This window comes from Amia ocellicauda, chromosome 10, assembly GCF_036373705.1.
Source record: "Amia ocellicauda isolate fAmiCal2 chromosome 10, fAmiCal2.hap1, whole genome shotgun sequence".
Lineage (NCBI taxonomy): Eukaryota > Metazoa > Chordata > Actinopteri > Amiiformes > Amiidae > Amia > Amia ocellicauda.
Window position 1 is genome coordinate 16,441,304 of NC_089859.1, and position 27,848 is coordinate 16,469,151.

General features: G+C 44.6%; 1 protein-coding gene across 2 annotated transcripts; it reads left to right on the forward strand.

Annotated features, from left to right (window-relative positions):
* The first annotated feature begins 2,919 nt into the window (after window positions 1-2,919).
* On the forward strand, window positions 2,920-27,058 carry pof1b (POF1B actin binding protein). 2 transcript variants are annotated; one of them, XM_066715259.1, is made up of 14 exons: window positions 2,920-3,188; window positions 3,307-3,710; window positions 7,366-7,443; window positions 16,023-16,231; window positions 19,406-19,439; window positions 19,739-19,819; window positions 20,001-20,093; window positions 21,120-21,233; window positions 21,493-21,645; window positions 21,941-22,060; window positions 22,573-22,701; window positions 23,280-23,359; window positions 23,817-23,931; window positions 25,593-27,058. In XM_066715259.1, the coding sequence occupies exons 1-14, from the start codon at window positions 3,179-3,181 to the stop codon at window positions 25,611-25,613; spliced, it is 1,641 nt and encodes a 546-aa protein (XP_066571356.1). In that variant the 5' UTR covers window positions 2,920-3,178; the 3' UTR covers window positions 25,614-27,058. The 2 variants fall into 2 exon arrangements, with proteins under 2 accessions (XP_066571356.1, XP_066571357.1); XM_066715260.1 differs by having other exon boundaries at window positions 2,921-3,188; window positions 25,635-27,058.
* Window positions 27,059-27,848: the final 790 nt, after the last annotated feature.

The window sequence follows — 27,848 nt, forward strand, 5'->3', positions numbered from 1 at the left end:
CTTGAGTATTGCCTGTACTAATGGGAATGTATTTGGAGTTGTTATTCTTTCCAACATTTAATGTATAACATAATTGTTTTTTTTAAATTTGTATTAATTCATAATTTACATATTTAAAATGTGTAAAATTTAACAGATTTTACCTTAATTTTGTAAAAGTGGATTGTTCCACAGATGTTTAAAGTATAACATGCTGTAAATAATGTAAGAAATTAGTATTATCCATTACTTGACATACAACTCATTCTCAGAAAGCAGCTTTAGGGTGAATTAAGTTAAATGTATTAAAATGATTGATTATTTTATATAGTGTATTTTATATATGTCTTACATAAACAGATTGTTTGTGATTGTTATTTTGTTTTGTACTTAATTGGATGAAAGCATCTATGTTTGCAGTAGTAATTTATTTAAATAATGAATAATTAGTTAATAATAGTAATAATTTATGAAATGTATATTAAGGATTCTCTGATTACATTGAACTAATATGTAGCCATAGTTTTTGCTTTGTTCAATTAATATTATGTTGAGTTTTAATAGGCCAATGTGTTGAGTAAAACTAAGACATTATTTGTTCTAATATTCCAACACACAACCTCTGTAAAGTTGAATACAAAATGTGTTGTCCTTAATCACACTCAGTAATGTGTTATAAAACAACCCATCGTGTTGTTTTTAACACATTTGTTCTAAGAGTGTGTGAAATATAGCCTAAATGTTTAATCTAAATGTTAAATTTAAATCTGTAATAAAATAAATATGGAACAAATGCTTAATTTGGCTATTTACTAAATCTGGAAAAACACACAACATTTAAGTTAAATCTATGAAAAAAGACACACAAAAAACGTTTTACATTTGGCGCCCCATCAAGGGACGCATCTGAATATCAATTACATTTGAGTCCTAATACAATACAAACTCTGCCTGAATGAAAATCTTGGAGTATATTTTTTAGAATAATACAAATTTGATATAGGCTACCTACATCCACAAATCAGTCACATTAAAGTTTGTGTGTGTTGTCCTGAATCAGTCTTTTAACAATAGATATCATGTATTTCATAGGCTCTAATACATCACCGACATATTGCATGAAATGTGCAGGTTGTGCTCTTATAAGCTACAGTTGTTTCGATTGTGTTAAAGAAAATAAAAAAGTCACATTGCCCACAAATCGAACTGCTTAAGTATTGTATTCTACAATGTGACAGTCACATTGGGAGAGGGAGCAGGAGCACAGCGGGGGTGAAAGATGTGTAACTGGAATACAGATTGATGCAGGTGTTGGAGAAATTACAATAGACCTTCACATTCTTAAGGAACACTGCCTTTTGGCGACCTTTCACCTTTGATAGCTGTTGTGTGAGGAAACTGTGAGCCTACAGGCGACCTGCAGTGTGACACATGACTGAGGTAACAGGTTGACAAGCATTGCTTATGGAGTTTGAATGGAATATAAGAACCTGTTGTTTAGGAGGTCGCCAACGTCAGCCTAGGAAGTGTTGTTAATTGAATCCTAAAAGCAGCCTCTTAATGTTAGTGAGTTTAGCTCTCTTTGCCTTCTCTGTAAGGTTGAACATATTTCCCTTCAGGATCAGGAAAGAAAGACTTCCTGGTTGACAAATTCTGCTCACCGCATGTGTGTTTCCACAAGAGAAAATATTGACACCACAATGTTGTACCTAAACTGAAGACAAAACGCTGCTTCCCAATTTCACATAATTCAGTTTTCCCCCAGATCTGGCAAAAAAATAACAATAATGCATTCCAGCCACTGTAGAAAACAACTTGCAGCAGGCAGGATTAATGTAAGCTTTAGATGGCTTTGTCACAAATCACTCACACACAGTAACTACTGAGCTGTGTCTTAGCAAGAAAGCAGGCTACTGTCTGCTGAAGAGCATGGAATGCAGCCAGCCAGCAACGATGGTTAATTGCCTTCTGACTCTAAGCAAGCTAGGGCCTGCAAGGAAAGAACAGACTAGTTCATTAAAGTTAATTGTCACGCTCATTGCCTGGTGTTCGCTTCTTGTTTTCTCGCTTTTGACATACTAGTAGGCTACGTGTAACACTATTACCTTTTGTTAGGCTATTCATTGTGTTTGTTTGGATAATACTCTTATTATTACACACCGCCCTGGCAGTGTTGTCCCACTGTCTCTCAGCAGTCATTCATTATTGCAGTGCTGTGGCCCGGTCCTGCAGTATAATTACAGGAGGAGCAGGAGGTCAGGTCAGGTGAGTCTGCAGCTGTAAGCACACACCGGGCTTGTTACTAGGGCTCATGAAGTGGGCTGTGTGGGCCTTCTTAATAACCGTCCAATACCTCCTGCTGTATCTAAGACTATCTACCCAAGACTCCGAGCTCTAACCCCAATCCTAACTTTAGTGTTGCTGAGCTGGTGTTGGTGCATTGTGTGAGAAACACAGAAGAGCCCCGCTACAGCCGAGCTATTTAGGGCTATTTACTAATATTGGGTTCTGTTAGACGTTTTTGAAAAGATTTAAAAGTTTAGAAGTAACTTCTTCAACCTCAGCATCCAGGATGAATACTGGCGGGCTTAGGAATTGAATAACGGCACGTCATCATATCAATGTGCACATTTACCATTCTGCCTGAACACCCTCGTTACTTCCTGTACACCTCTGTGTTGACCCTTAGGGACGAAAGGAGAGAGGATCATTTATATTATTAGTATGGAATGTTTTCATTACCTTATAAACCAATATAATAATCACCATCATCATCCTCATCATAATTAGGCCTATTCATATCAGCATTACAACAAAAACAACAACAGTAATACCAGGCGACCTTTCAACACAATGCAGTAACAAGTGTATCCAGATTGGAATCCAAGATGCAGACACAATGTACACTGAGACCTTTTCTTCAATCTCCTCCCTCGTCTTTAAACAGTTGACGCCACGGGAATCTCAACAAAAGGGCTGCTATTACAGTTTCTGTTTTGATTAACAGCACTCATTCAGGAGTTAAAAAAAGCAAAGGTGCTTATTTTACAGCAGGTGAGAAATGCCCAGGGGAGGTGAGAGGGAATGTGGGTGTGTCTCAGACAGAGAGACAGAGAGAGCCATTGCCATGAACCGCCCCGTCAACTCTGGATACAGTTTCTCATAAGCCACAGCAAAGTTGCTCCCGGATCCAGGCAACATGTACACAGGTAGATATCTCTCAAATTCACCAAACTCTTGTCTGTTTGTTTGCCGAAGACCTTCCTGTACGGTGTATACATGAGAGGGCTGGAGTTGCTGTGCTAACGTTGCTTTGCCCCTCTCTAGTTCGGACTGAGGAAGTCGCCGGCAGCCCGGTGAGGATGACGCTGCCCGTCTCTCCCAGCTTGTCCTCCTACAGAACCATGAACCTCTCCTCCGTGCCTTTATCCTCGGCGCCCGTTTCGCCGGGGCCCTTCTCCCACGGGTCCGCGGTTTCCACCGTTTCGACGGGGTTACCGGTCCAGTACGTGACCAACGGAACCGGCGTGCAGGGGAACGTGATGTACGAGACCGTGCGGTACCTGGTGCCGGTCGAGAGGAGGATGCCGGAGTCGTACGTCATGGTGGACAACCGACAGACCTTGCTGGCACCGCCGACCTACCTGCAGAGAGTCAGCGTGAGCAGCGCCGACGACCCGGAGTTTTACCGGCAGCAGCAGTGCGGCCAACAGCAGCTCGTCCACATCTCGGTGGGTTTCAGCTCTTGTACGGGGGGTTATTAGATATTATTATTATTTACGTATTTGTAGAATTCGTTATAAGCAGCCACCCTGACCAGCTCAACTTCATTGTCACGCAATAATGAAATAATACAATAATTTAAAGAAACATCGACTAAGCAAGAAAATAGGGTTAAGCCTACAGCACATAGGAGCAAATAAAATGCAGTGCATGCATGGTTCTGTATAGGGGTCGTTTGTAGGCGAGAGTTTTTGTTTAGTCCATGTATTTCTTAATATTCGCGAAGATCCACAAAGTGTAAGTTTGTAGCTGTTTGACAGCTGTTTTATATTTTGGTATTTAAACCGTCAAACAGACATAAGAAACAACCATCGGGGTATCAGCTAAGTGTGGGTTTCCGCGTTAAGTTTCTTTTCAATTGAAACTTTTCTCTAGTTTAATGTAACAGTCGAAGCTAATCGTCGTGCCAATAAAGTTAGTTTTGAATGGTAATGATTTTCTATTGCAAAGTATTGCATTGCTGCCCGTTGCACCGTCTGTTGGACCCTGTAATTATATACACCGCACTGTATCACCTGCAATGATGAGCCTTCATCTCTTCCACTGGGACTGCAGATCAATCTGTCCACGTTCATTGGCGCTGCAGGGGTTTGTGAATACATGCAAAATATACAATGTGCAAGCTAGGGGGATATACCGTGCAACGTTCCTGATACCGAATGAAGAAGCTGAGGAAATTAAATAAACACGCATTTGATGATAATTAAAAAGCAAGTAGACCTGCTGATTTTTTCAATCCACACTTGGATTGTGCTGCCTGAATATTTTGGGAGGGGAAGGTGTGGCTGCGTTAACGGCATCCTCACCCTTCCCCAAACTCTACCCACAACAGGAGCTGGCATGTCTAGTTTGTGCTGCTTTGAGTTACTGCCGGGGAAAAAAACTGTGAGAATTTTGCATGGCAGGTTTAATCCATCTGTGTTTTTTATGTCAGAAAACATAAACTTTATCCCAACAAGACAAACGTCTGATGAATAAGTAGGATAGGTTTTATGTCACAGATTTGCTGGATTTGTTTCTTGGACAGATTCATGCTTGCACTCCTGAATGTTTTGGTTCCTTTATAGTAGCACCTGATAAGGACCTGGAATAAGCACGTGTCAGTCTTCTTATGCCAATAATTACTCCAGTTAAGTAGTTAAAATCTGAATAAGTCGTGGAGTTAAAACATGAACCCTTTCTGCCAGTGAGGGCTCCAATGACCCAGCCCTGGTCGAGAGAATGCAGCCTGTCCAGTGCATCAGTCTGTGTCAGGTCCTGAAGGAGGCACCAGGCCGGGCTGGGTTTCTGAACTCACCGCTGCATTTTGCTATCGCATGGCCTCTGAGTCAGGCCCACCCATTTTAATATGGCAGCCCACCGTGCACTCGCAGGGCTCGGTTTTTGCAGCCTGACCCACCAGCTTGCTCCGTACAGGTCCCTCTTCAGTGGGGAGTAGGTCAGCTCCTACTCCCCCCCCCTGTTCCCTCTTCTGTTTCGCCTTCATCCCACGGTCTTGACCTGTGGGGTTTGAAAGACCAGTGGTGTGTGCACATGAACGCGGCTAGTGGACTGGGTTGCCCTCGGTGCACTCTGGCTGTTTTTAATTGGAAAGACTGATTTTGAAAGGGGTTAGAGTGGGGTATATAGTTCCTCGAAATACATTAAATGACAGATAAAAGCACTAGTTGTTGGTTCCTGGAGAGTTTTTAAGTTGGTGGAAGTATGGAAGAGAATTCTCTGGTAAAAGTGAAGAGGTGCCTCAGTCAGCCAGCTCTGCCAGTGTCCTCCTCGGGACTGAATTCAGATGCCTTGCTATCCTGCTGTGTGAAATATTCACCCAAATGCATGCATGCCTTTATCATCTATCATTTAGCTATAACCAATCCTTTTTTTTCTTTCCCTCCTTCATTTGCAAGGTGACGCGTTACGGGTAAAATTCTAAATAATTTTATTTCCAGCCAGGTATGTACAAGCCTTCCATATGTTGAAGCCAGAATGACATACTGGAGCTTCTTAGGAAGTCATAATACAGGTTTGATAATTACTTTTGGCTGCCATGTGTACTGTGCTGCACAAACATCCCAGCTACACAGTGCTGGTCTTAAAACCAAGAGTGTCCACACCCTCCTTGTGCTGCATTATTTCCTAAATTGCAAAAGTATTTTTTTCTTTTAATGATTAAAATATAGCCTGGGAATGCCAAATGATAGATAGTGTCATATCTGTTACTTCAAAAATGTCAAAAAAAAAGAAAGCAATGGCTACATTTCAGTTCAGTTTCAAGGTCTGGCAGTACTATATGTGGAATCTAGTCTTGCATCACTGCAGAGCTGTCTTCACTTCAGATAAGCTCCAGCAGCTGAATGGCCAAATATATCTGTGTAGCAGATGTCACGAGTGTGTCTCTATAATAAAAATCACTTCAAATAATAAAATAACGTAATATAATAAAAAAACACATCAAATATGGGGATGTCACGTTTTCTGCGGCACTTCAGGACAGTCTTTTTTTGTGATTTGTGGCAAAACCTGGTGAAGTGAAGTCAAAGGGGTCATATCAATTCAATCAATACATTTTTATTTTGTATAGTATAGTGCCCTTTGCAAGGTAGCCACAGGGCACTTTCCAGATCGAAGAGAAACAAATAGACAAATAAACAAAATCATTATCTTACTCCCCTGCAAACCTGTTCCTGTAGATACTGATCAGCCTCCCCTCCCCTCCCCGCCCCTGGCACAGGCCCCAGCGCAGGCCACACCAACAGCCAGACAGACAGGCTTGTTGCAACAACCTGCAATGGACGCAAAGCCCTCCTTCCACATTGGCACTATTGCCCCCCCATCAATTTATTCCTCTCCCCCTCCATTTGTAAGTGTGTAAGATTCCAATTCTGTTTTTCAATTCATTTCCAGTTCCTTTCCATTAGAGTTGATTATATCAATTGCAATGAAAAAAAACAAACAAACTGGAATTGGAATTGGGAATGGGTCTAAAAAACGGGACAGGAAATGAAAAAGTGGAATTTACCTCGACCCTGGAGTGGAAAACCACAAGCTGTTTTCACACCCCACCCCCCACAACATTGTTGGAAGAGGTCTGGAAAGCTCACTGTTCAATTGCATCTCTATGGATAATGTAATTTGTTTTCATTCTCTCACATATTGTCATAGCAAACAATCGTGATTGTGATGTCATCTTTGAATTTGGAGAGTGAGACACTGGTGTTGCAGGCCCTTCCTGGTAAAAGGTTGTCCTGCATGGGTGCTCCCAGTGATTAATTCAGTGGGGAAGTTTCACCCTTGCTCATCTCTGACATGTCAAAACACAAATGGGAGTAAAGATAAATTGACTTTCTCAAGGGTACTTAACAACCCAGTGGCATAATACTACCTGAGAGAGAAATTAACTGAGTGCTTTTGTGACACTACTTAGAAAACATGTGCTACAGAGACAAGTTTACATGGTACTATAAGCTTAAAAGTACTCCAGAAGGCCTAAAACAGGCTTATGAAAAAACTAACATGTCTGTGCTGTTTGCAGTCAAATATTCGCTGCAGAGTGGAGCATTGCTGACCTGAGTTCTCATGCTGTAATTTCTCTCTCTCCCTCTCTCCGTGCAGACTTCCAATTCTAAAGCACCATCTGTGTTCAGCCAGTCCCCCAGTCCGGCCAAGAGCCCAGAGATCAGCCCCAGTGAGGTGAGTGACGGATACATGGCACTGGGATATGAGCTCACACACAGAATGACACTCTGCAATCTATAAACATAAACATAGATGCTACACATGCTGAAAACGTGCTGTCGCTGCACGCAGACACTGCTGACTGCATAACCGCAGAGACCTTGCACACATTAAGAACAACACGCATGCACACGCCTCTTCACCCGCAGTTGCCTTGACAAGGCATTTGTATGGCGTCTGTGAAATGAGTCGGATTTATTCTTGAGAGCCTGGATTTTAATGTGTGTGTGTCTCAGGTATGCTGCTACCCCAACCATTCTCCCCCTTAGCTGTACTATAGACAGACCACCGAGCAAGTGAACAGCTGCCCAAGTGCAGCTGTGGTGGGGGGGTCTTGTGATTGGCAGCTCTGTATGGAAATCAGTGGGCAGCAATGGAGTGGTAGAGGCACAAGGGGCTGGGCAGGAGGCAGTATGATGCAGTGCGTAGAGTGGAGTTGAAGCAGTACTGCGCTGGGCTGCAGTGTGGAGCTGAAAGACTGCGAGGCAGATGGCGGAGAAAGGGGTCTTGTAAATGTCTTAGACTTGGACTGCGTTGGTTGGTAGGCAGAAGCAGATGGGGATGTTGGCCGGAGCCCTGGGAGTATTGGTCTAAGGATCTGGGAGTGGGTCCATGTGTAAGCAGCCGAGGAGGTGTGAGTGTTGATCTATTCCCGATAGCTAAAATGACAACATATATATTTTTTAATACAGAATCTAATAGTAAGTAAATTGGTACAACTGACAACAAAGAGAAAGCAAGAGAGGGTGCCTGATATGTGGCTTTTCTCTAATGTGCGGTTGTCTTTAACATCAGGTAACTGATAGAAAAAAAATAATCTGTTTTATTATTACGCAAGATGGCATAGCGCTGTAAGAGTTTTGCCATTAAATGCCACTGCTGACAAACAACCTGGGCAGACATGGGCGGAATCAACAACAACAACAACAACAACAACAACAAACAAACGTTGATCCTGTGAAGTCACGTCTGTTTTCTTTAACTTGCCACTGGATGTTGGCTTCCTTGCGGTTTTTGTAATGATATCAATAAACCTTAATAAAGATAAACGTTTTCTGCGATTGCTGTGTGCCTGTGCTTCAGGCAGCGTGGAGGCGATTCCAATCTGGACTTGCTTGTTAACACCATGCAGGGCTGAATTATCCTTCCCAGACAATAATCTGAAAACCTTAACATACATCTGCCACGCCCTGTGCTCCGGCCAGCCTCCAGATCTGATACAGTCCTGGAGGGTTGTGGGAGACAAGGTGGAACAAAGAGCAAATTCTTGTTGCAGGAAGTCATTATGGCCAGAGCTGTGTGCAAATACAACATGGTGTCCATCAAAGTATTTTTTCTCCCTATTTTAATGCGTGCATAAGTTGGTATGGCACATTTGGTTAATGCTAATCTAGTCTGGGAGCTGAATGGTGATGTAAAAAACAAACCAATGTGCGCAATGGTATGCAAATGAACCAGGAGACTGACTCATGAGTAATGCATGATAGTGGAATTGGAGGGGGTGGGCGGAGTGGCAGCTTTCTGATCTGTCTTTGCTTTAGAAACTCTTTTCTATTTACCGGGCTGGCCCAGAATAGTGTTCACAGTAAAAGGAAGGGAAACCACCTGCCAGGAAAAAAAAAAAAGTCCTGCCCACTCCCAATTCCTCTAGTTGGTCAGAGTGTGGGACCTTGACCGATTGTGGAATGTGGTCTGAGTTCCCATTCTCAGCCAATAAGAAGCATTTCTGCCTGGGTGACCGAGAGAGGAGGGAATAGGGACACAGCCTGGCTTGGGAAGAATCTGTCAATTGGATACCTGCAACCTTTTTTTCCCTCTTGGCAGCCCTTACAATCCCCAAGCCAGTAATGCAAATGCACAGGGGGGAAGAACCTAACCCAAAACACGGGCAGGTTTCAAAAGGTAATTTAATGAGTTTTTTCAGGGCGTACCCAGGGCTAGAATCCAGGTGTGATAATGTAGGATAATGAAGCCCCATACCTTAGGGGGATCCCTCGCTGCATTCCTTCTGAGTGACAATCAAATCTGCAGTGGGAGGACTCTGCACAAATGAGAGATTAATTACACAGAGATTCATTATTTATTTATTTTTATATTTCTTGGCAGGGGGACTTACAGTTGTTACAATGTGCAATTTCTCATACAATTGCCCTTTTATACAGCTGTGTTTTTACTGGAGCAATCCAGATTCAGTACCTTGCTCAAGGGTACCACAGCAGTGTCCCCCACCTGAGACCCATAAACCCTACTGACCCTCAATTAGTCAAGAGCCCTAACCACTACTCCACACTACTGCCAATTGCACTATGTTATGTTGTTTTACTTTGAGAATTGTGGTTTAGAAATGTAGTTAACTTCCCACTTCTCACTGGATAGTGGGAAGATGTCACTGACTATTCAAAAGCTGCCAACAAGTGTTCAGATAGTACTCCTGTGATTGGTGGAGCCCAGGTTGCATTGTGGGTGTTACATAAGCAAGCAGAGAGGGACGTAGGCAGAGGACAGCTGGACAGGCTGTGCTGGGGGAGGGAGGGATTGACCTTGTTTAGACTGGCTTTAGGCCATGGAGACAGTCCTGGGCTCAGAGATCAGTATGGCAACTGCACAAGCATGTCAGACTCACCAGATCACTGTCATGAAGGTGCAGATGGGTGGATTTAATATGTTTGTAAGTTTAAGGGGGCAATTTGCACAGGGCCCTGAAGTCTGTAATTATGGGCAAGTGCAAACTCGATTGTAAACGTGAGTCTGATAGCCACTGTGCCTTTATCTAGCGCACAGGAGGGAGAATACTGCTGCTGCCTCTCGCAGGTCTAAAGTGGGGGTCCAGGTATTCAGCAGCCAGTGTTGTAGCAGTGCTCCGAGGTGGCACTTGGCATGAGAAAGGCACTATAGGGAATAGAAGCTGACCGTTCCTTTGCTTTGAGCGACACACACAGGAATGTCTGTTTTTATCTTTCAGCTTTTATTTTCATATTCTCAGTTTTCCAAAGACTTGCCAAGTTACCTGGGTGTGAATGCTTATTTGCCTCAGGAGGGGGCACGGCATTGCCAGTGGGGGCGGGGGACGGGACGGGACACTTCAACCCCATTCACTTCAGCGTGTGATATCGTATTTATGACATTTTGAGTAATTACCTCCAGATCAAGGCAGCTCTTTTGGCAAACACTGAATGGTGGTGTTGAAATGTACGGAGTTGATATTTGAGCACACTCTTAAGAACAACACCAAAAAAATACAAGTACAGCAGCAAACGATTAAAGCCAGAAAAAAGGCAAGAAAAAAATGATTTGTGCTGAACTTTGGTGCAGAGGCCTTGGGGGCTCGGCTGCAAGTAACCTTGTCAAGTTATGTGGTATGTGCCCCCCCCCTTCCTTTCTAAACAGTTTGGCCTGGGGTTTAAGTTTAATACCAAGCGCAAGGTGGGGGGGGGGCTGTAAAAGAACGCTCTCTAGAAACAGGTTTTCTGTTTGAACCTGCCCTGCTGCTGTGCACAGGGACTGCTCACGAGGGTTCGATTGACAGCTCCTGGTGATTTATTGTGCATTCGGTTTTTTCGGGGATTGAATCTCTTCTGCTCAGGGGTAGCGTCTGTGCGTCTGTCTGTGCGTCTGTCTGTCTGTGGTCGTGACCTTGAAGCAGCCTCTCTGTCTCCAGGTGCCTTCTGTGATTAATCGTGCTAGATTCTCCTGCCTGTTTGAGTGTAAAGCGTGTAAAAGTGTGTAATGAGTGTGTGAGCATATGTCAGTGAAAAATGTCCTTATTATTTCTTTCTTAGCAGACGCCGTTATCCAGGGCAACTTACAAAATATAAGAGCATTACAAAAGTGCAATAATACAGTATACAATTACAGATAAAAACATAATCCAATTACAAGTTCAATGGTTTAGTTTCCCTCTCAGTTTTTAATGAAGTGGCTAAAAGTAAACTTAAATACAGACATCTTTGGATCACAAATAAAATCTGAAACTGCTTAAAAATGCTTCCCCCCCCCCCACACACATGCACAGCAGTAGCCTGCTTCCAAGCTAACGCTCCCAGACTGACTGCTGCTGTCTTTGCGCTGGTAAACAGGGCGTATAACTCTCCAGCTAATCCCTGCCTGAGCTTGAGGTGTGTGTTGCGGGCACAGGGTGGGGCCTGCACGCAGCCCTGACTCTATCTGATCCCAGCCCTCCTCCTGCAGACACAGGCAGCAGCAACCACCCCCCTCCTTGCCAGCCCCACCTGCCAGTGCATCATCCATTCGCAACCCACCCCCCCCCCACAGACACTCCCACACACTCATGCTCACACACCCATATCTAGGCACAGGAGCGACAGGCGTCCAAAGGTCTTTCTCAGAATCGCACAGCTGGTCTTTGGTCTTTTGTGAGCCTTGTCTGCGTAGTCACCCGGTCAGTTCTTCATCTGTGTAACCTCAGACTGTCTCACTCTTTTTATGGATGTGGTGCTGCTGCCCTGCGGTGTGATACTGACTCTAGGAAAGCGGATCTCTCTTGTGGGGAAACAAACCCCCCGACCACCACCAACCCCCCCTGCCAGTGGCAGTTCAGTTGCAACTCTGTGGGTTCACCTGGTATTGACAAGTAAGGAATAAGTCATATACAGAGACTTCACGTGAAGGGAGCAGCTCTTCTTTCATCCCTGCGCTCAGGCAGCTACGCAATCACCTGTCAGAATAAATATATTTTTCACATTTAAAAGAACGTGGGAGGAAAAGAAAATAACAAAACCTTAGTCCCAGCAGGTTTGCCAGGGGGCTTTTATTTGCACTGCAGTCTCTGAAACTCAGGTGCTCAAAGGCCTGAGCGATGCAAACTACACCTGTCATTTGCACGTAAGGAAAAAAGGAAAAGACAAAAAATAAAATCATCATCTTTAGAAGCACCAAGTACAAAAGAACTGGGGTGAGAAAATGCCTGAGGGGAACTAGAGTGCACAGTCCTCGAGGTGACCTGACATCTTTATTAGGAGATTAGAAATTTATGAGGATGCTATTGGCAGTAAAAGTGTCAGGGAAGGGGGTGGTGAGCAAAGATTAAGTGTTTCTTGCCGCTGGAATTCTGTTTGCTTCTCCCAAAAATGTCCACTCTTTCCTTCTATATTTTTAAGATTTTCCTCCTGTGTGTGTTGTGCTGTGCTGCACTGAGAAAATACTGTGGTCTCACACACACTTACTCATGCACACGCGCGCACACGTGCATGCACGCCTGCCCCACCTCTCTTTTAGAAAGATGACATAAACACATGCTGGTTTGGTGTGGGAACCTAATCAGCAGCAGCATTGAAGTCTTGCTCCGTCACACACTCTATCCCAGAATGCACCAGTCAGAGGAGGAGAGGTGGCAGGCAGCAGGCCTCCATTGAGCTCCTGTTTGTTGTGTGCCTGCATGCTTACATAAGGGTCAAAGATCAAAGGAAACCCGTGCAGCTTGAATTGGTAATATAGCAAGGTGTGGTTTTCACAATTGCTGCACATACTTCAAAGTGTACTATTAAAGAGAGAGAGAGTAAATAAGCTAAAATGCAGAGGAGTCTCTGGACGTGTGGGAGTGTAACTTTTTTTTTTTTTATTTCGTCCCCTGTGTTCTTTGTTGTTGTTCAAAAACTTAATCACAGCTGCCATAAAAACACAAAACAGGGCATTTGCCTTCCTCCTTATTTTCATCTTATCTCTTTACAGATGTATTCATTAATTTGTTTTTGTAACCTACTAGAAGTGATTTATAGTTTTGTAATTGTGTGTTGAGAGTTTTGGAAATCAAGAGGATGTAGGGCTCGGCATTCCTGGTTGGTAGTGCTAAACACAGGCCACCTCAAAAGCAGTGCAAGCAGTAACATCTGGGCCGAGGAGACCGAACGTACCTTGTGCCACCTAGGACCTCCATTGTTTGTAATATTGCCAGCCAGCCATGCAGCTGCTGTGGTAGGATATGCTGGTGGATCGGAGATGAAGCCGATGCAAGTCTTGTTTTGTCTGATGAGTATCTCTGTGTTCAATATCCTCAGCTGTGAACTGGGGATTATCGCATATTTCAGAATCTTGCGGCAGGCTGTGTGCTGGGGAATGGCATTGGTAATGACTGATCCTGCCTCTTGCCCACCTTGCTATCCAACTGAGGTGCAAAGGTGCACTATGTTAAGACAGGTGTGCCCCTTAACACATGCACCCTCCACCCATATCACCCAGGATGCAGTGTCCAGTGGGTCAGGGTGTGTTGTTCAATAGGTCGGATGAGTACTGTTGCGTTCAGGTTCTAATAAGCGGGTGAAATCTGTGGTCACGTGTGTCACGCTCTGTCTGTCTGGCTGGCCGGCCCACCTCCTGAGTCTGGTTGCTCTTGACCCACTCTCTACCCATGTAGGTTGCTCTCACGCTGACGGCAAATGGGCTGCTGAATGTACAGGAGCAGTGAAGGATAGGCAGTTTTATTTTTTAATTATCGATCTTTAGGAATGTAAAACAGCAGTACAAATGAACAAATCAGCACACTGCCCCGGTTACATTCTCTATGACTGTTGTTCGTTTGTCAAAAAGAGAAAATTAAATGAGAATACCAGAGCTCAGGGTGTGGGAGTGATTGTGAGGGGCCCCGTCTCAGCTACTCACTTGCCCATGCTCACTTCCCAGACCCCCTGCAGCCTTCCTGTCTGCCCTCCCTTATGCTGTTTTATTTGGCTTGCATGTAAAGCTGATCCAACCCTGAGATGAAACATGGGTGTGTAGCTGATATAGTGATTTTCTATTTTTACAGAAATGGGAGTATCCCATCTGTGTGATGCGGGCTGTTTCTTTATACCTGGAACACTTCTCTAAATTCCTCATTTCCTATGTGCAACTCCTCCTCTGCCCTCCCTTTCCCATCTCCTTCTGCGGTTTATCCGCAGCGTAGCCACCCAGTTCTTGCCTGCCCACACCGGCCGGAATGTGGTCGAGCCTGTCAGGCCTGCTGCTTGGCTTGGGTTTTCTGGAAGTGAACGATTGAATGTTGGTATCATCAGACGCCTGAGAGGAGCGTGTCCAAGGGCAGCAGGACGTGATTGCCAAGGCATCAGGCCCCCATTCTGCCGTCAGGAGGGGGTCCCTGCTTGACGGGCTGCAGTGGGGTTCCCAGGCTCTTGCGTGTTTTGAGATTCCTGTTCCGAGACATTCAAATGCCCTGTTTAACACTGAAATCTAGGGACGCATTGTTTGCATAAGCAATGTAGGGTATGGCAGACTTGAGTGAATGGGACGCAGCTTTGTATAGCTGAGGATTTTGAGGTTTGGCAGGAACACTAGGCCACCCCCATGTTAGTGTGAAGTGGGCCTCTGTCACAGGCACACCTCTGTGTCTCTGAGGCACATGGTGCATCACTCCGCAGTGCGCTGCAGAGAGAGAGTGTGTGAGTGTGACAGAGAGAAAGAGAGTGTGTGGAAAAAAAAAATAGCTATCCTCCTGGGGGAGGGACATACAGCCCCCCTGGCTGCCCAATATGTAGCCGCCTGCCACAGCCTGAGGGGCTCACTGTGAAAACATACATGAGCACCAGCTGTAACCTGATAACTATAAATAAAGTAAATGTACATGTCTATTAAGATTTTATTTATAAATTATAATGTTACTGTTTCATTTTTTTTTTTTTCTTACCTTTTATTATTTTTCAATGTATGTATATAATATCAACTGCTTTGGCAACACTACGAAACTGTTTGTCATGCCAATAAAGCACCCTTGAATTGAATTGAATTGAATTGAGTGTGACAGAGAGCGAGAGAGTGTGTGAGTGTGACAGAGAGAGAGAGCGAGAGAGTGTGTGAGTGTGACAGAGAGAGAGAGAGAGAGTGTGTGAGTGTGACTGAGAGGTGTGTGCATGCCTGTTTGGCACAGGTCAGGGAGGTATGATGGCACAGCGCCAACATTACCGCGTTGTGCAGGAATGCGAGAGTACCAAGTCAGCTTCTTTGTGGGAGACAGTTTCGGCTGGCACAGTCACAGGCAGCGTTCTCTCTCTCGCTCAGATCTATCTGCCGTGCTTAGAGCTGCAGTACCACACACTGCCAATAGGTCTCTACATTGCACAACAGTTGTATTCCCTCAGGCCTCCCCACCTGCAGAGCCCCAGTACCCATTGCATTGAAGTAGCAGAGCGACGTGTGTTTGTGTCATCTTAACCGCACGTGTCGGCAGCAGCCACTGTGTCCCTTCGATAAGCATATTATTACATAGACTACAATGGCCATTGGAGCTGGATTATGGAGTTTGTATGTGAAGATGCCACGTCTGAGGTCATTCAGGGCAGCGAAGGTTGAGTTCAGGAGCAGCATTACGTTTTAAATCAAGTCTAATGCTTGTGTGCAAAAGGAGAAAAGTTTGCACATTACATATATTTGTTTTGTTTGTTTTTTGTTTTCTTGTATTTTTTACGAGTTCTGATCCTAATCTGATTCGGTCATTCTTGGATTTTGTTTGATTTTAGAATTTTGATTCCTTCTCTCTTTTTTTTTTTTTTAAACATGATGTGCTTCTTGAAATTGCTGTGTCGAAGACGCAGGACGTGCTGATCCAGAAGGAGATGGTGTCTCCAGTGTCCCAGGTGTCCCAGGTGTCCCATGTGTCCCAGGTGTCCCAGGTCGTAGAGGAGCCCTTGACCAAAATGGACACACGCTTCTTTGGGGAGCTGCTGGCCGAGGTCTACCGCAAGAATGGCGACATCTTCTCCTGCCTCTCCGAGCATGTGGAGAAGATCCGGGGCCGGTGTGTACGCTGAGTTGGGGCACCCTCTCTCTCTGGGCTGGAAGGGTTTACCTATCTGTCCTGTCTCCATCTCTCCTTGTATTCTTACTTGAACTCTGTTTTGAACCCTCTGTTCCTCTTTTTTTGCTCTCCCTCCCTCCCTTCAGTTAGCCCTGTACACTCAGCCCCATTTTTGCCTGGTTGGAACTTCTTACACGGGCAACTGTTTAACATGGACATTATAAGGGGTACAGGTATGTGACACCTATCAAATGAAACTAGACAACCTGTGCTACAATATTCTGCATAGTTGATCATGACAAACTATACTACCAAGTTTATTCACATAAACAAACATGCATTTTAATGCAATTAAATTAAAGTCTATGGGAAATCTTGATATGAACATGTTTATGTTGAAATACCACTCAAATTAACCCCCCCCCCGCCACGCTCTCGCACGTTTTTATCGTCAAACCCCCCCCTTCGGTAGGTGGGGGACCTCGGCAAAAATCTGGGCGGCAAAGGGGTCCCTGGATCAAAAAAGTTTAGGAAACCCTGAGTTACTGCATCGTTGGTCATGATTAGACGCACTATATTGCAACACTGCCACCTGTTTTACAAGATAAATAGTAATGAATTATGACATATTTGGATTGTAAGGGATTTTTAAGGGATTTTCCTTTAAAGTACTAGTCAAAATACAACTTTTAAGACAAACTGGATGAAAATTGGATACAAATTTAAGGAGTTGAAAACAATGGGGCTGAGTGTAATGTTTAAGAATGAGCATTATTGGTATAATATGATTAAGGTTGGCATCACTGTCTGTCTGTTCCCCCGACCTCTCTGCATTCACATTCCAAGGTGTGGTCTTTTGTTTTTTTTATGCATGTGTGGATGATTCATAAAGAAAACAAGCCTTTGTTCCTGGCAAGAGTGCATTATTGTATTTGTTTACATGTGTGTGCAACCTACAGTACTTCATTTTGCCCTAGCTTATTTGTTGTAAAAAAATATATACACTTTTATACAGTTTTAGAACACTCCCATTTTTCCAGTTTTATTGAAATTTAAGCAGTCCAAGTCCAGTGAATAACCTGATATGGTACAACGGTAAGTGGTAAATAGAAAAAAAGGTTACAAAAAAGTTTAGGTTACCTAAAACTGAAAACTATTGTACAGAGTTATATACTGTGTTACTACACCCTCTTAAGCATTATTTGGCAGTGTTATGCGCAACTCCTGTGCATAGAAGTTAAACTGTATTCCTGCAATATGCATATGGTTTGAAAGTGTATTCTCTTGGCTACCAACGCATTTCATTCTCAAACGCATCCGATTTACAGTATTTGATATTCTATGCTTCACATCGTTAGAAAGTTTCAGCTTTGGCAAACGCAACAGTGAAGAGTACACAAGGGATTAAAGAGAAGCACACGGATTTGGTGCTCTTTTAAGGGTACCAGAGGGGTTTGTCAGCTTAAGGGGTTTAATTTTATTAAACAAAATGATTCCTTGATTTTCTTTTTCTTTTTTAAATTGTTTATTTTATGCTTTAATTTCAGAGTACATTGAGACATTAAACTGTGTAAATTTCAATAAAAACTGGAAAGATTTATATATATATACACTCACCTAAAGGATTATTAGGAACACCTGTTCAATTTCTCATTAATGCAATTATCTAACCAACCAATCACATGGCAGTTGCTTCAATGCATTTAGGGGTGTGGTCCTGGTCAAGACAATCTCCTGAACTCCAAACTGAATGTCTGAATGGGAAAGAAAGCAATTTTGAGCATGGCAGGGTTGTTGGTGCCAAACGGGCCGGTCTGAGTATTTCACAATCTGCTCAGTTACTGGGATTTTCACGCACAACCATTTCTAGGGTTTACAAAGAATGGTGTGAAAAGGGAAAAACATCCAGTATGCGGCAGTCCTGTGGGCGAAAATGCCTTGTTGATGCTAGAGGTCAGAGGAGAATGGGCCGACTGATTCAAGCTGATAGAAGAGCAACTTTGACTGAAATAACCACTCGTTACAACCGAGGTATGCAGCAAAGCATTTGTGAAGCCACAACACGTACAACCTTGAGGTGGATGGGCTACAACAGCAGAAGACCCCACCGGGTACCACTCATCTCCACTACAAATAGGAAAAAGAGGCTACAATTTGCACAAGCTCACCAAAATTGGACAGTTGAAGACTGGAAAAATGTTGCCTGGTCTGATGAGTCTCGATTTCTGTTGAGACATTCAGATGGTAGAGTCAGAATTTGGCGTAAACAGAATGAGAACATGGATCCATCATGCCTTGTTACCACTGTGCAGGCTGCTGGTGGTGGTGTAATGGTGTGGGGGATGTTTTCTTGGCACACTTTAGGCCCCTTAGTGCCAATTGGGCATCGTTTAAATGCCACGGCCTACCTGAGCATTGTTTCTGACCATGTCCATCCCTTTATGACCACCATGTACCCATCCTCTGATGGCTACTTCCAGCAGGATAATGCACCATGTCACAAAGGTCGAATCATTTCAAATTGGTTTCTTGAACATGACAATGAGTTCACTGTACTAAACTGGCCCCCACAGTCACCAGATCTCAACCCAATAGAGCATCTTTGGGATGTGGTGGAACGGGAGCTTCGTGCCCTGGATGTGCATCCCACAAATCTCCATCAACTGCAAGATGCTATCCTATCAATATGGGCCAACATTTCTAAAGAATGCTTTCAGCACCTTGTTGAATCAATGCCACATAGAATTAAGGCAGTTCTGAAGGCGAAAGGGTATTAGTATGGTGTTCCTAATAATCCTTTAGGTGAGTGTATATATATATATATATATATACAGCTCTGGAAAAAATTGAGACCACTTAACATTGATTTCTGAACTTGGAGTGGTCTCATTTTTTTCCAGAGCCGTATCTATCTATCTATCTATCTATCTATCTATCTATCTATCTATCTATCTATCTATATATATATATATATATATATATATATAATATGATTATTATTATTATTTTTACTTTACAACACGTTTCCAATGACTTAGTGTTGATGGGGACTGGCCGCTCTTGGCACAGTGCCCCTTAATTGACATGCCCTACCATACCTCCTGCATATTACACTGCATACCCCACTGCATCTGTGCAGCACACTCATGCTGTGCTTCTCATCTGCATTCACAGGAAACACCACCTAGATCCCACCATCAATTACAAGGTAGGAAGCCGCAACCTTGCATTATCACAAAAGTGTAAAACATCAGTTCCCTGCCCACCTCTTCTGCTCAGTCCTGCAACATCACTTTAATCAATTTTCTGATTTACACTAATGCTCCCAACTATTGCTTTCTATGGGTTGTTGTTTCTTTAGTTAATCTTGAACCCTCTCTCCCCCAGTTATTTATTATGAACATATTCTTGCAATTTGAAATCGTTGTCTTGAGTTCAGCTCCCCAGTGTCTGCACTTGTCACTCTCAATAGTACTCAATAGTGTCCCTGTGTGCGTCCCCTGGCAGGTGGAGAAGGATGAGGTGGAGGCACTGATCCCGAAGGGTGCATCTGAATTGACCAAACAGCAGATTCGCTACCTGCTGGAGGTGAGCAGCACTTGGTGGGGAAGGGGAGCGGGGATCCCTCGGAGAATACATAGTATGGTGGTGTCATGTTATGTTGTGATTTGTGTTGTGTTGATTTGAAATGCATCTTGCCACTGAAAAATCTGGGATTGCATGATATTGCATGACAGTCTCTTGCACTCTCCCCTTCTCCCCCTCTCAGACCCGGCTGACTGCCGATAAGACTCTGCGTCTGCTGCTCACCACCTTCAGCAGCCTGAGAGAGGAGCTTCTTCACCTGCAGGATGACCTCCGGGTATGCCTGACCTTTGACCTCCGACCCCCTTTAAAAGCACTCTCCACCCTACCACCGTGTTTCCTGCCCTCAACATACACCTATCACCACCTGCCTAATATTGTGTAGGTCCCCCTTTTGCCGCCAAAACAGCCCTGACCCGTCGAGGCATGGACTCTTCTAGACCTCTGAAGGTGTGCTGTGGTATCTGGCACCAAGACGTTAGCAGCAGATCCTTTAAGTCCTGTAAGTTGTGAGGTGGGGCCTCCATGGATCAGACTTGTTTGTCCAGCACATCCCACAGATCCTCGGTTGGATTGAGATCTGGGGAATTTGGAGGCCAAGTCAACACCCTGAACTCGTGATTCATCAGACCAGGCCACCTCCTTCCATTGCTCCGTGGTCCAGTTCTGATGCTCACGTGCCCATTGTAGGCGCTTTCGGCAGTGGACGGGTCAGCATGGGCACCCTGACTGGTCTGCGGCTACGCAGCAGAATACGCAACAAACTGCGATGCACTGTGTGTCCTGACACCTTTCTATCAGAACCAGCATTCACTTTTTCAGCAATTTGAGCTCGTCTGTTGGATCGGACCACACGGGCCAGCCTTCGCTCCCCACGTGCATCAGTGAGCCTTGGCCGCCCATGACCCTGTCGCCGGTTCACCGCTTTTCCTTCCTTCAACCACTTTTGATAGGTACTGACCACTGCAGACCGGGAACACCCCACAAGAGCTGCAGTTTTGGAGATGCTCTGACCCAGTCGTCTAGCCATCACACTTTGGCCCTTGTCAAAGTTGCTCAGATCCTTACGCTTGCCCATTTTTCCTGCTTCCAACACATCAACTTTGAGGACAAAATGTTCACTTGCTGCCTAATATATCCCACCCACTGACAGGTGCCATGATAACGAGATTATCAGTGTTATTCACTTCACCTGTCAGTGGTCATGATGTTATGGTTGATCGGTGTATCTGTCTCTTCATGCAGCTTCACCACCTTCACACACCAATTGTTGTTCTCCCCCTTCTCTCCCCACCAATGCTAGAGGCTGGAGAGTGACAAGGAATCCCTGGAGAGAGACCTGAGTTTCAAGGCCGACCAGGCCGCTCAGTATGACAGGCTGCTGGAGTCTGTCCGAGAGAACAACCGCCAACTGCAGGTACGAGGGGGCAGCGTAGGCATGGGTGGTGGGGCTTTGGGCTAAATATCCTTACTTTCTGGTTAATTTTCCAGCTTTTATATATAGTACTGTTGTTGTTGTTATTATTTATACACCCATCCATTATCAAGAACCACTTCATCAGGTATAAGGTCGCAATGAGCTGGGGCCTAACTCGGTTGGATGCAGATTATTATTGTTGTTATTATTGAGTGGCAGCTGGTCTCACTGTATTTTGGGGGGGCTCTGTGTGTCTCAGTTGTCCCTGAAGGAGTCCAACATGGCACTGCGCAGCATGGAGAGCCAGCTCCTCAGCACCAAGCACTCGGACTCCGACAGGGACTACAGGCTTAAGGAGCTGGAGTGCAGCAAGAAGGCCCTGGAGGAGGAGAACGAGATTCTGAGACAGAAGGTACAGGAATGACCACAGCCTCTCTCTCAATTCAATTCAAGCAGCTTTATTGGCATGTGATATATAATTTATTGACAAAGCATTACAAATGAAATATGAAATGATCAATAGAAGTAGATCTCTCTCCTCCGGTCTCTCTCTCCGTCTGTCTCACTCTTTCTCAGAGAAAAAAGGAAAGCAGAATAAAAGGAATAGTGTAACAACAACAGGAACAACAATAACGGTAGCAATGGATTCAGGTGACATACGGGCAGAGCCCCAGTGTGGAGAGCTCACAGTGTGCCTCTCCCTCCAGTTGTCCGGTCAGTCCAACAGTACAACCATCCAGGTGAAGACGGAGCAGATGTCCAGACACTACAACGAGATGCTCAACAGCCTGAGGGAGGAAAAGGACAAGGAGCTGCAGACCCTGAGGGTGAGAGACGAGGGACTGGGGACCAGGAAGGGTGGCGGGGTTAGTGGTGGAATCTGAAGGACTGGGACCAGGAAGCAGTTTGAGACAATCAGGTAGTGGTTTGAAATCCTTGACAATGGTAAGTTTAACTGAGGGTCAGGGATGATGCTAGGGAAATAGAGATGTTTAACGTTAGCTTTCCACTACTGACACATTTGTCAATTCGGTATCAACCAAATAATCATGCACAATATTCTTCAGTATTAGAATAATTAATTGCCATTTCTCTATGAACTTAAGATTTAGATGCTTAAGAACAAGGAAAATCCCAATCTAGAATATTTGTTTTAATGGCAGTGACATTTTGGAAAGTTTAGATGTGAGAAAGGGATTAAATTAGGGCTACATTTTTGTCCGGGCTTAGGTTAGAGTCGGTGTGCAGGTCCATAATGCTTCTGGCGTAGAAAGGGGCTGCCTGTGTGTGGGTGTGATGTGTGGTGGTGTGTGTGAGCTTGTGTGTTTGTGTGTTCCAGGCTCAGTTCAGCAAGATGCAGACAGAGTTCTCCTCCAAGAGCAGCGGTGACCAGAGTCTGCACCTGCGCATCACGGAGCTCATCTCCACACTGGAGCAGAAGGAGACGATCATCCGGCGGCAGGAGGAGGTCTCCCAACTCACTGCTTATTCGTTTTATTTTATGAATAATCATTTATTCAAGTGGGGTGGGGCTTGAATTGCATTAACACTGCTGCCAGGCTGCTGACACAGCTCTGAATTAGCAGCAAACTATATATTTTTGTTTTGTTTTTTATTTCCAATTTTAAAATGTATTTATTTTTAAATCTGTTTCCCGTTCTTTTTGGGTCTGCCCCATCCCTTCAATTAAGCCCAATTAACACATTTAAGAGATCTTGGGGATAAGAATGAACAGCATTAACGGCTCTGCCCCTGGGGGAGCATCTTCTATGAACACTGCTGTACAAGAATGTCACTCGCTTAAGACTGGGAAGAGCTGTCCAAGCCACCCCGTGTCAGGGGAAGCGTTGGGCATAGCGTGGAGAGTTTGTTCTTGTTTAGGGGATGGGGGTAGGGGCTGTGGTGATCAGGTACTTGGTGCCCGAGACATTGTTCGGAATCCGAGTCCGATCAGACTGGCTGTCCTCTTCCCTGTACACCAGTGTTGGGAATCACCCTGTCAGTCACCAGGCCATGCACTGACCCTCTGCTCCATTTGCGTTTCAGGATCTGAGGAGGCTTGAAAGCCAGAGGGCTGATGCTGCGAACCAGTCCAAGAGCGTCACCAAAACCATCATCACCAAAAAGTAATCTGCTCTTTGACCTCACACACGCTCACACTCAATCTAACACGGCAATTGTTCCCTTGTTTTAAAGTGATGGAAAGGTTGATTGAATTTGAATACTGTGCATTTGCATATCTTTATCATCTTCATCATCGTCAGCAGGCTTTGCTGGACAAAGGCCTCCTTGCACCTAGAATTTTGATCTACAGCTGTACTCACTCGTTCACTCCTACTCCTGCAAATTGTGTGTGTGTTTGTGGTTGTGCGGGTGTATATGTGGTTGTTTATATACATGGTTTGGAATGTAAACTCCTCCAAAATGTACTTCAGAATGTTTTTGTCAATAATGGATGTGTGAATCAGTGTTAAAGAAAACAAACAACAAAAACGACTAATTATTAGTTGACAACTCTTCAATTTTTATTATAATGTTTAAACAGCAGCATTTTCTTCCCCCTCCCCCCATGCCACCCTGCAGGTACAGGAACCAGTACCCAATCCTGGGCCTGCTGAGCGATGATTACCAGGCCACCTCTCCTATCAAGGAGGCCAAGACCATTGTGATCGAGAGGACAGGCGAGATGTACAAACAGGTACAGCCTCCTTCCTGCCCCTCGCCTGCCTACTCCTGGGGTGTCACAACCCTGTGGGGTCAAAGGTCATGTAGAGTCCTTGCCAGATGAAGACCTGTTACATGATACATCTTGAGCTGAATAACAGGGACAGTAGATATAGCAGCTTTTCCCCAATAACTAGAGCACCAAGTTTGCTGTGTTATGGTGCACTTTAAGTGCAAGGGAAACAACAAGGGTAGACTTGTACATGGGTTGTTTTATGCAAGCCAAAGCACATTCACACCCAAAATGGCCAAGCATCTGAAAACGAGGGAACTGCATATCTTAGGGCTGCATGAAAACCTGAAATCCCCTGTGTGCCTCTAGGAACCCAGTCTGACGTAACTGCAAGGTGTCCTAAGTCACCGTGCATGTGTCAGAGGGAACCTTACCTACTGAGGTGAAAAGTGAAAACTAGTGTTTCAGTTTCGTTCTGCGCTGCACCGTGTTGTGCCAGATAACCTGTAATTACGCGTGTGTGTGCAGAGTCCCCATGTGCACCTGCCTTAATGATACACTGGGTTGTGCGTGGCCCTGGAACGCACCTCCACACTTACAGGAGGGATGACTGACATCCTAATTAAGGTAATGATGCACAGCAGCTTTCCGCCCTGAACACCTCTGGGCTTACAATGCAGGTGATGGCTGTATCCTTTGACATTGTGCCAGGTCGACCCGCTCCTGAACTGAGCTCCGCTCGTCCCCATTCAGCGGTGCACTGCTCCCTGCATTTATTGCCGCTGGCACTTTAGTAGTAATATTACAGGTGTTACAGGTGAAGTCTATGCACACCAGTTTAAAGAGCTCAACAGAAAATCCCAAGACACATACTGGCTCCTGGTTTTTGTTCCAGCTGAGCTCCTAATTTCTTGAAACCCATTTCAAAGGTCTGCTTTAAGCAAGTTATTTCAATTTAAGTTTTCACTAAAAGAACTTACATACACTCATAACACTTCACTGACCAAAACAGGGTGTGTGGATTGGCCTATTTCATCATCAGTTTTGGCAGGAACGTTGGGTGAAGCACAACACTGGCCAACCTGGTATCTGGAGGGAGGCAAGCCTGCAGGATTGGAATTACAGATCTCTGAGTCTACGGTCCTTAAATAACCTTGAACAAAAATGGTCACCCTGGAGACAAATGGATGCTAATAATGTGTAGTGTAGCAGGTGACCCCTACTGGGCAGAAATGGTACGGTCACTTCCTGAAAGTGGCTGCTAAGTGGGAATTTTCTCTTCACTGCAAGCAGGAGTGTGTCTTTGGGGGGGGGGTGTGGGGGCTGGGTTTCTTGAATTACCCCCCAGTTTACATCCAGCCCTCGAGTCACCTCAATCCCTATCTCGGACGTGCCCCAGCTGAGTTCGTGTGAATGACCCAGGGAGTTCTCCAGTTACTGTGCGCGCCCGTCTTTGCTTTTCTCTTACAGGTGTTGGGGCAGGGTACATGTACATGGCTATAAGGGGATTCCCCCCGGGGCAGAAGTCGAGCCTGTCTGCCTCTGTTGCTGGGGGTAGCAGGCCAGGGCCCCTGCTGAGACGTCATGTGTGAGATGTCATTAGGCCCTGAACAATGGGGACTGTGACAGGAGACAAGTCTGCTGAAACATAACAGCTGTTCTGTTTGCCTTGTCTTGAACAGGAAATCATTACCACTCCTTAAAGAACTGCTTCTTTCTGACAGGACTGAGTCCGTGACGAAAGGAAGATCTCCACATGCAGCAGATTTTTTTTATTTTTATTTTCTAATCTTATGCATGCAGCCCTTTTTCTCCTCTTTGCTGATCCAGAACCCCACAAACTCCCTCCCTCCATACCTCTCTCTCTCAATCCCTCTCCCTCCTCTGTTCTCCCCATGTCAAGCCTGCAGCCAACCCTAATCATGTCCCTCCCCACTTATTTTGCATGTGACTAAAACATGATTTGAGAATCAGGGAGCTTGCTTTTCAATTTAAAAAAACAGGGGCTGTAACCTAACATTGAGGAGAGAAATGGTCCATTTAGTCATTGTTTATTTTATTTTTATTTTTTGCTGTCAGTTTTTCTTTTTAGTTTTTGAATGTATCTTTTTAAAAAGTGAGAAAAACGTGTCCAGATTTGTTTTGTTTGTTTCATGTAATAAACTGTTGCATGGTGCGGGGTTTGCAATAATGAGGTGTTGTGGTGTGGGCACTAGCATGTGGGGGGGTATAGGGAGTCTCAGACCCCTGTGTGCTCTGCAGTGTGTGTGTTGGGGGAGGGAGCTTGAGGTGCATAGTGGTAATATCCTAGGACTGTGGAGGTGCTTAGGTCCCTCAGTCAGACTGGTGACCTCCTTTTGTTAAGCAGTACACGATTCAAGGGTGTGTGCTGATTTGAACAGGAAGTGGTAGTGTTAGTTAGCACCAGGACAGCAGCCGGGATGGATCCGGAAGAGTTACCAAAAAAGTGGGACTCTGACGATCTCTTATGGGCCCCCATTGGAATGTCTCAATTTGCATTTTGAGCAAAAAAATGTTTAGGGCTTTCAGCTTTCAAAGATGCTCAGGTATTAGCCTCACCCTCCATCCTGACTCCAGATCGGCCTGCTGTCTTCATAGTACATGGACACACAAAGGTTAAATGATGCAACACTACCACAGTTCCTTGGGCACACCTAGGCCCCAAACTAGACAAAGGTTTTCAGCCAGTCGTTCAGCACGGCCACTGCCTCCCTCTTAACTTGCAGCTGCTCAGAGCTGCCACTGCAGAAAATCGACCTGTCCCAAGACAGAGGAGCCAGAGGCCAGTGTAGTAGTGAGAGAGTTGGGTAGTGTTAAGCTCTATAGCAGTGCTCCTCTGGAGCCAGTGCAGCAGTGATTCAGAGGTAGCACTATAGTAGTAGTATTTAAAGCTAGGTATTAATGCAATACAGAACCTGGAACCGCAGCAGACCTCCTGAATATCCTCCCTCCTCACCATGTGTACTTACAATTACTGCTAACATCATTGTCACCTGTACCAACAAGTGTATGTGTCTTGTGTGTAAAATGTCAACCATGTAACATGTGCAACAGGTTTTTGGGGTCTTTGATTTTTTTATTTAGTTTTCTTGTTGGGGTCTTAATAAATCGATACGCTCCATTTAGATCACTGGCTAGCTGTCCTCACTCCTTATGGTTCAGAGAAACTCTGCTCTTTTGGAGTCTAGGTAAAACTGTCTGTCAGTTACTAGGCAGACCCGGGATCAAATGTAGTTAAGGGGACTGATATTCAAGTGTTTTGTTTTCCTCCCACATAATTGGATAGCAATTTTTTTGTATATATATTTGATTTGATAATTGATTTATATATAAATAATCCAATCAATCAATCAATCAATCCAATCAAGCATCTGTGGGATGTGTTGGACAAACAAGTCCGATCCATGGAGGCCCCACCTCGCAACTTTCAGGACTTAAAGGATCTGCTGCTAACGTCTTGGTGCCAGATACCACAGCACACCTTCAGAGGTCTAGTGGAGTCCATGCTTCTACGGGTCAGGGCTGTTTTGGCGGCAAAAGGGGGACCTACACAATATTAGGAAGGTGGTCATAATTATATGGCTGATTGGTGTATATATTCAGGTGGAAGGTGGGTTTTATTCTGAAAATAAATAAGCACAACATGCACAATGAAAACAAATTCTAGAAAACAATACTGGGAGTGAGACAAACAATAACTAGACAGAGAAAAATAATAACAGACACACACAGTAACTCCACAGAATAATAACAGACACATTGAGTAATTAGGGTTTGTGCTCTGATGTTGTGGCCAAAGCTGCAGTGCTGACCTGTGGACAGGAGAGGGCACTCAAGTTGCATTAATGGAGTTTGGCCAGGCACTGTGTCATGTTAATAAAGAGTCCTAATTAGGCTGCACTACATCAGCTGTAAGT

Coding starts and splice junctions, on each gene's coding strand:
- pof1b (XM_066715259.1), top strand. Junction 3,711..7,365: donor AGCAGCTCGTCCACATCTCG/GTGGGTTTCAGC, acceptor CTCTCCGTGCAG/ACTTCCAATTCTAAAGCACC. Junction 21,234..21,492: donor AGAACAACCGCCAACTGCAG/GTACGAGGGGGC, acceptor TGTGTGTCTCAG/TTGTCCCTGAAGGAGTCCAA.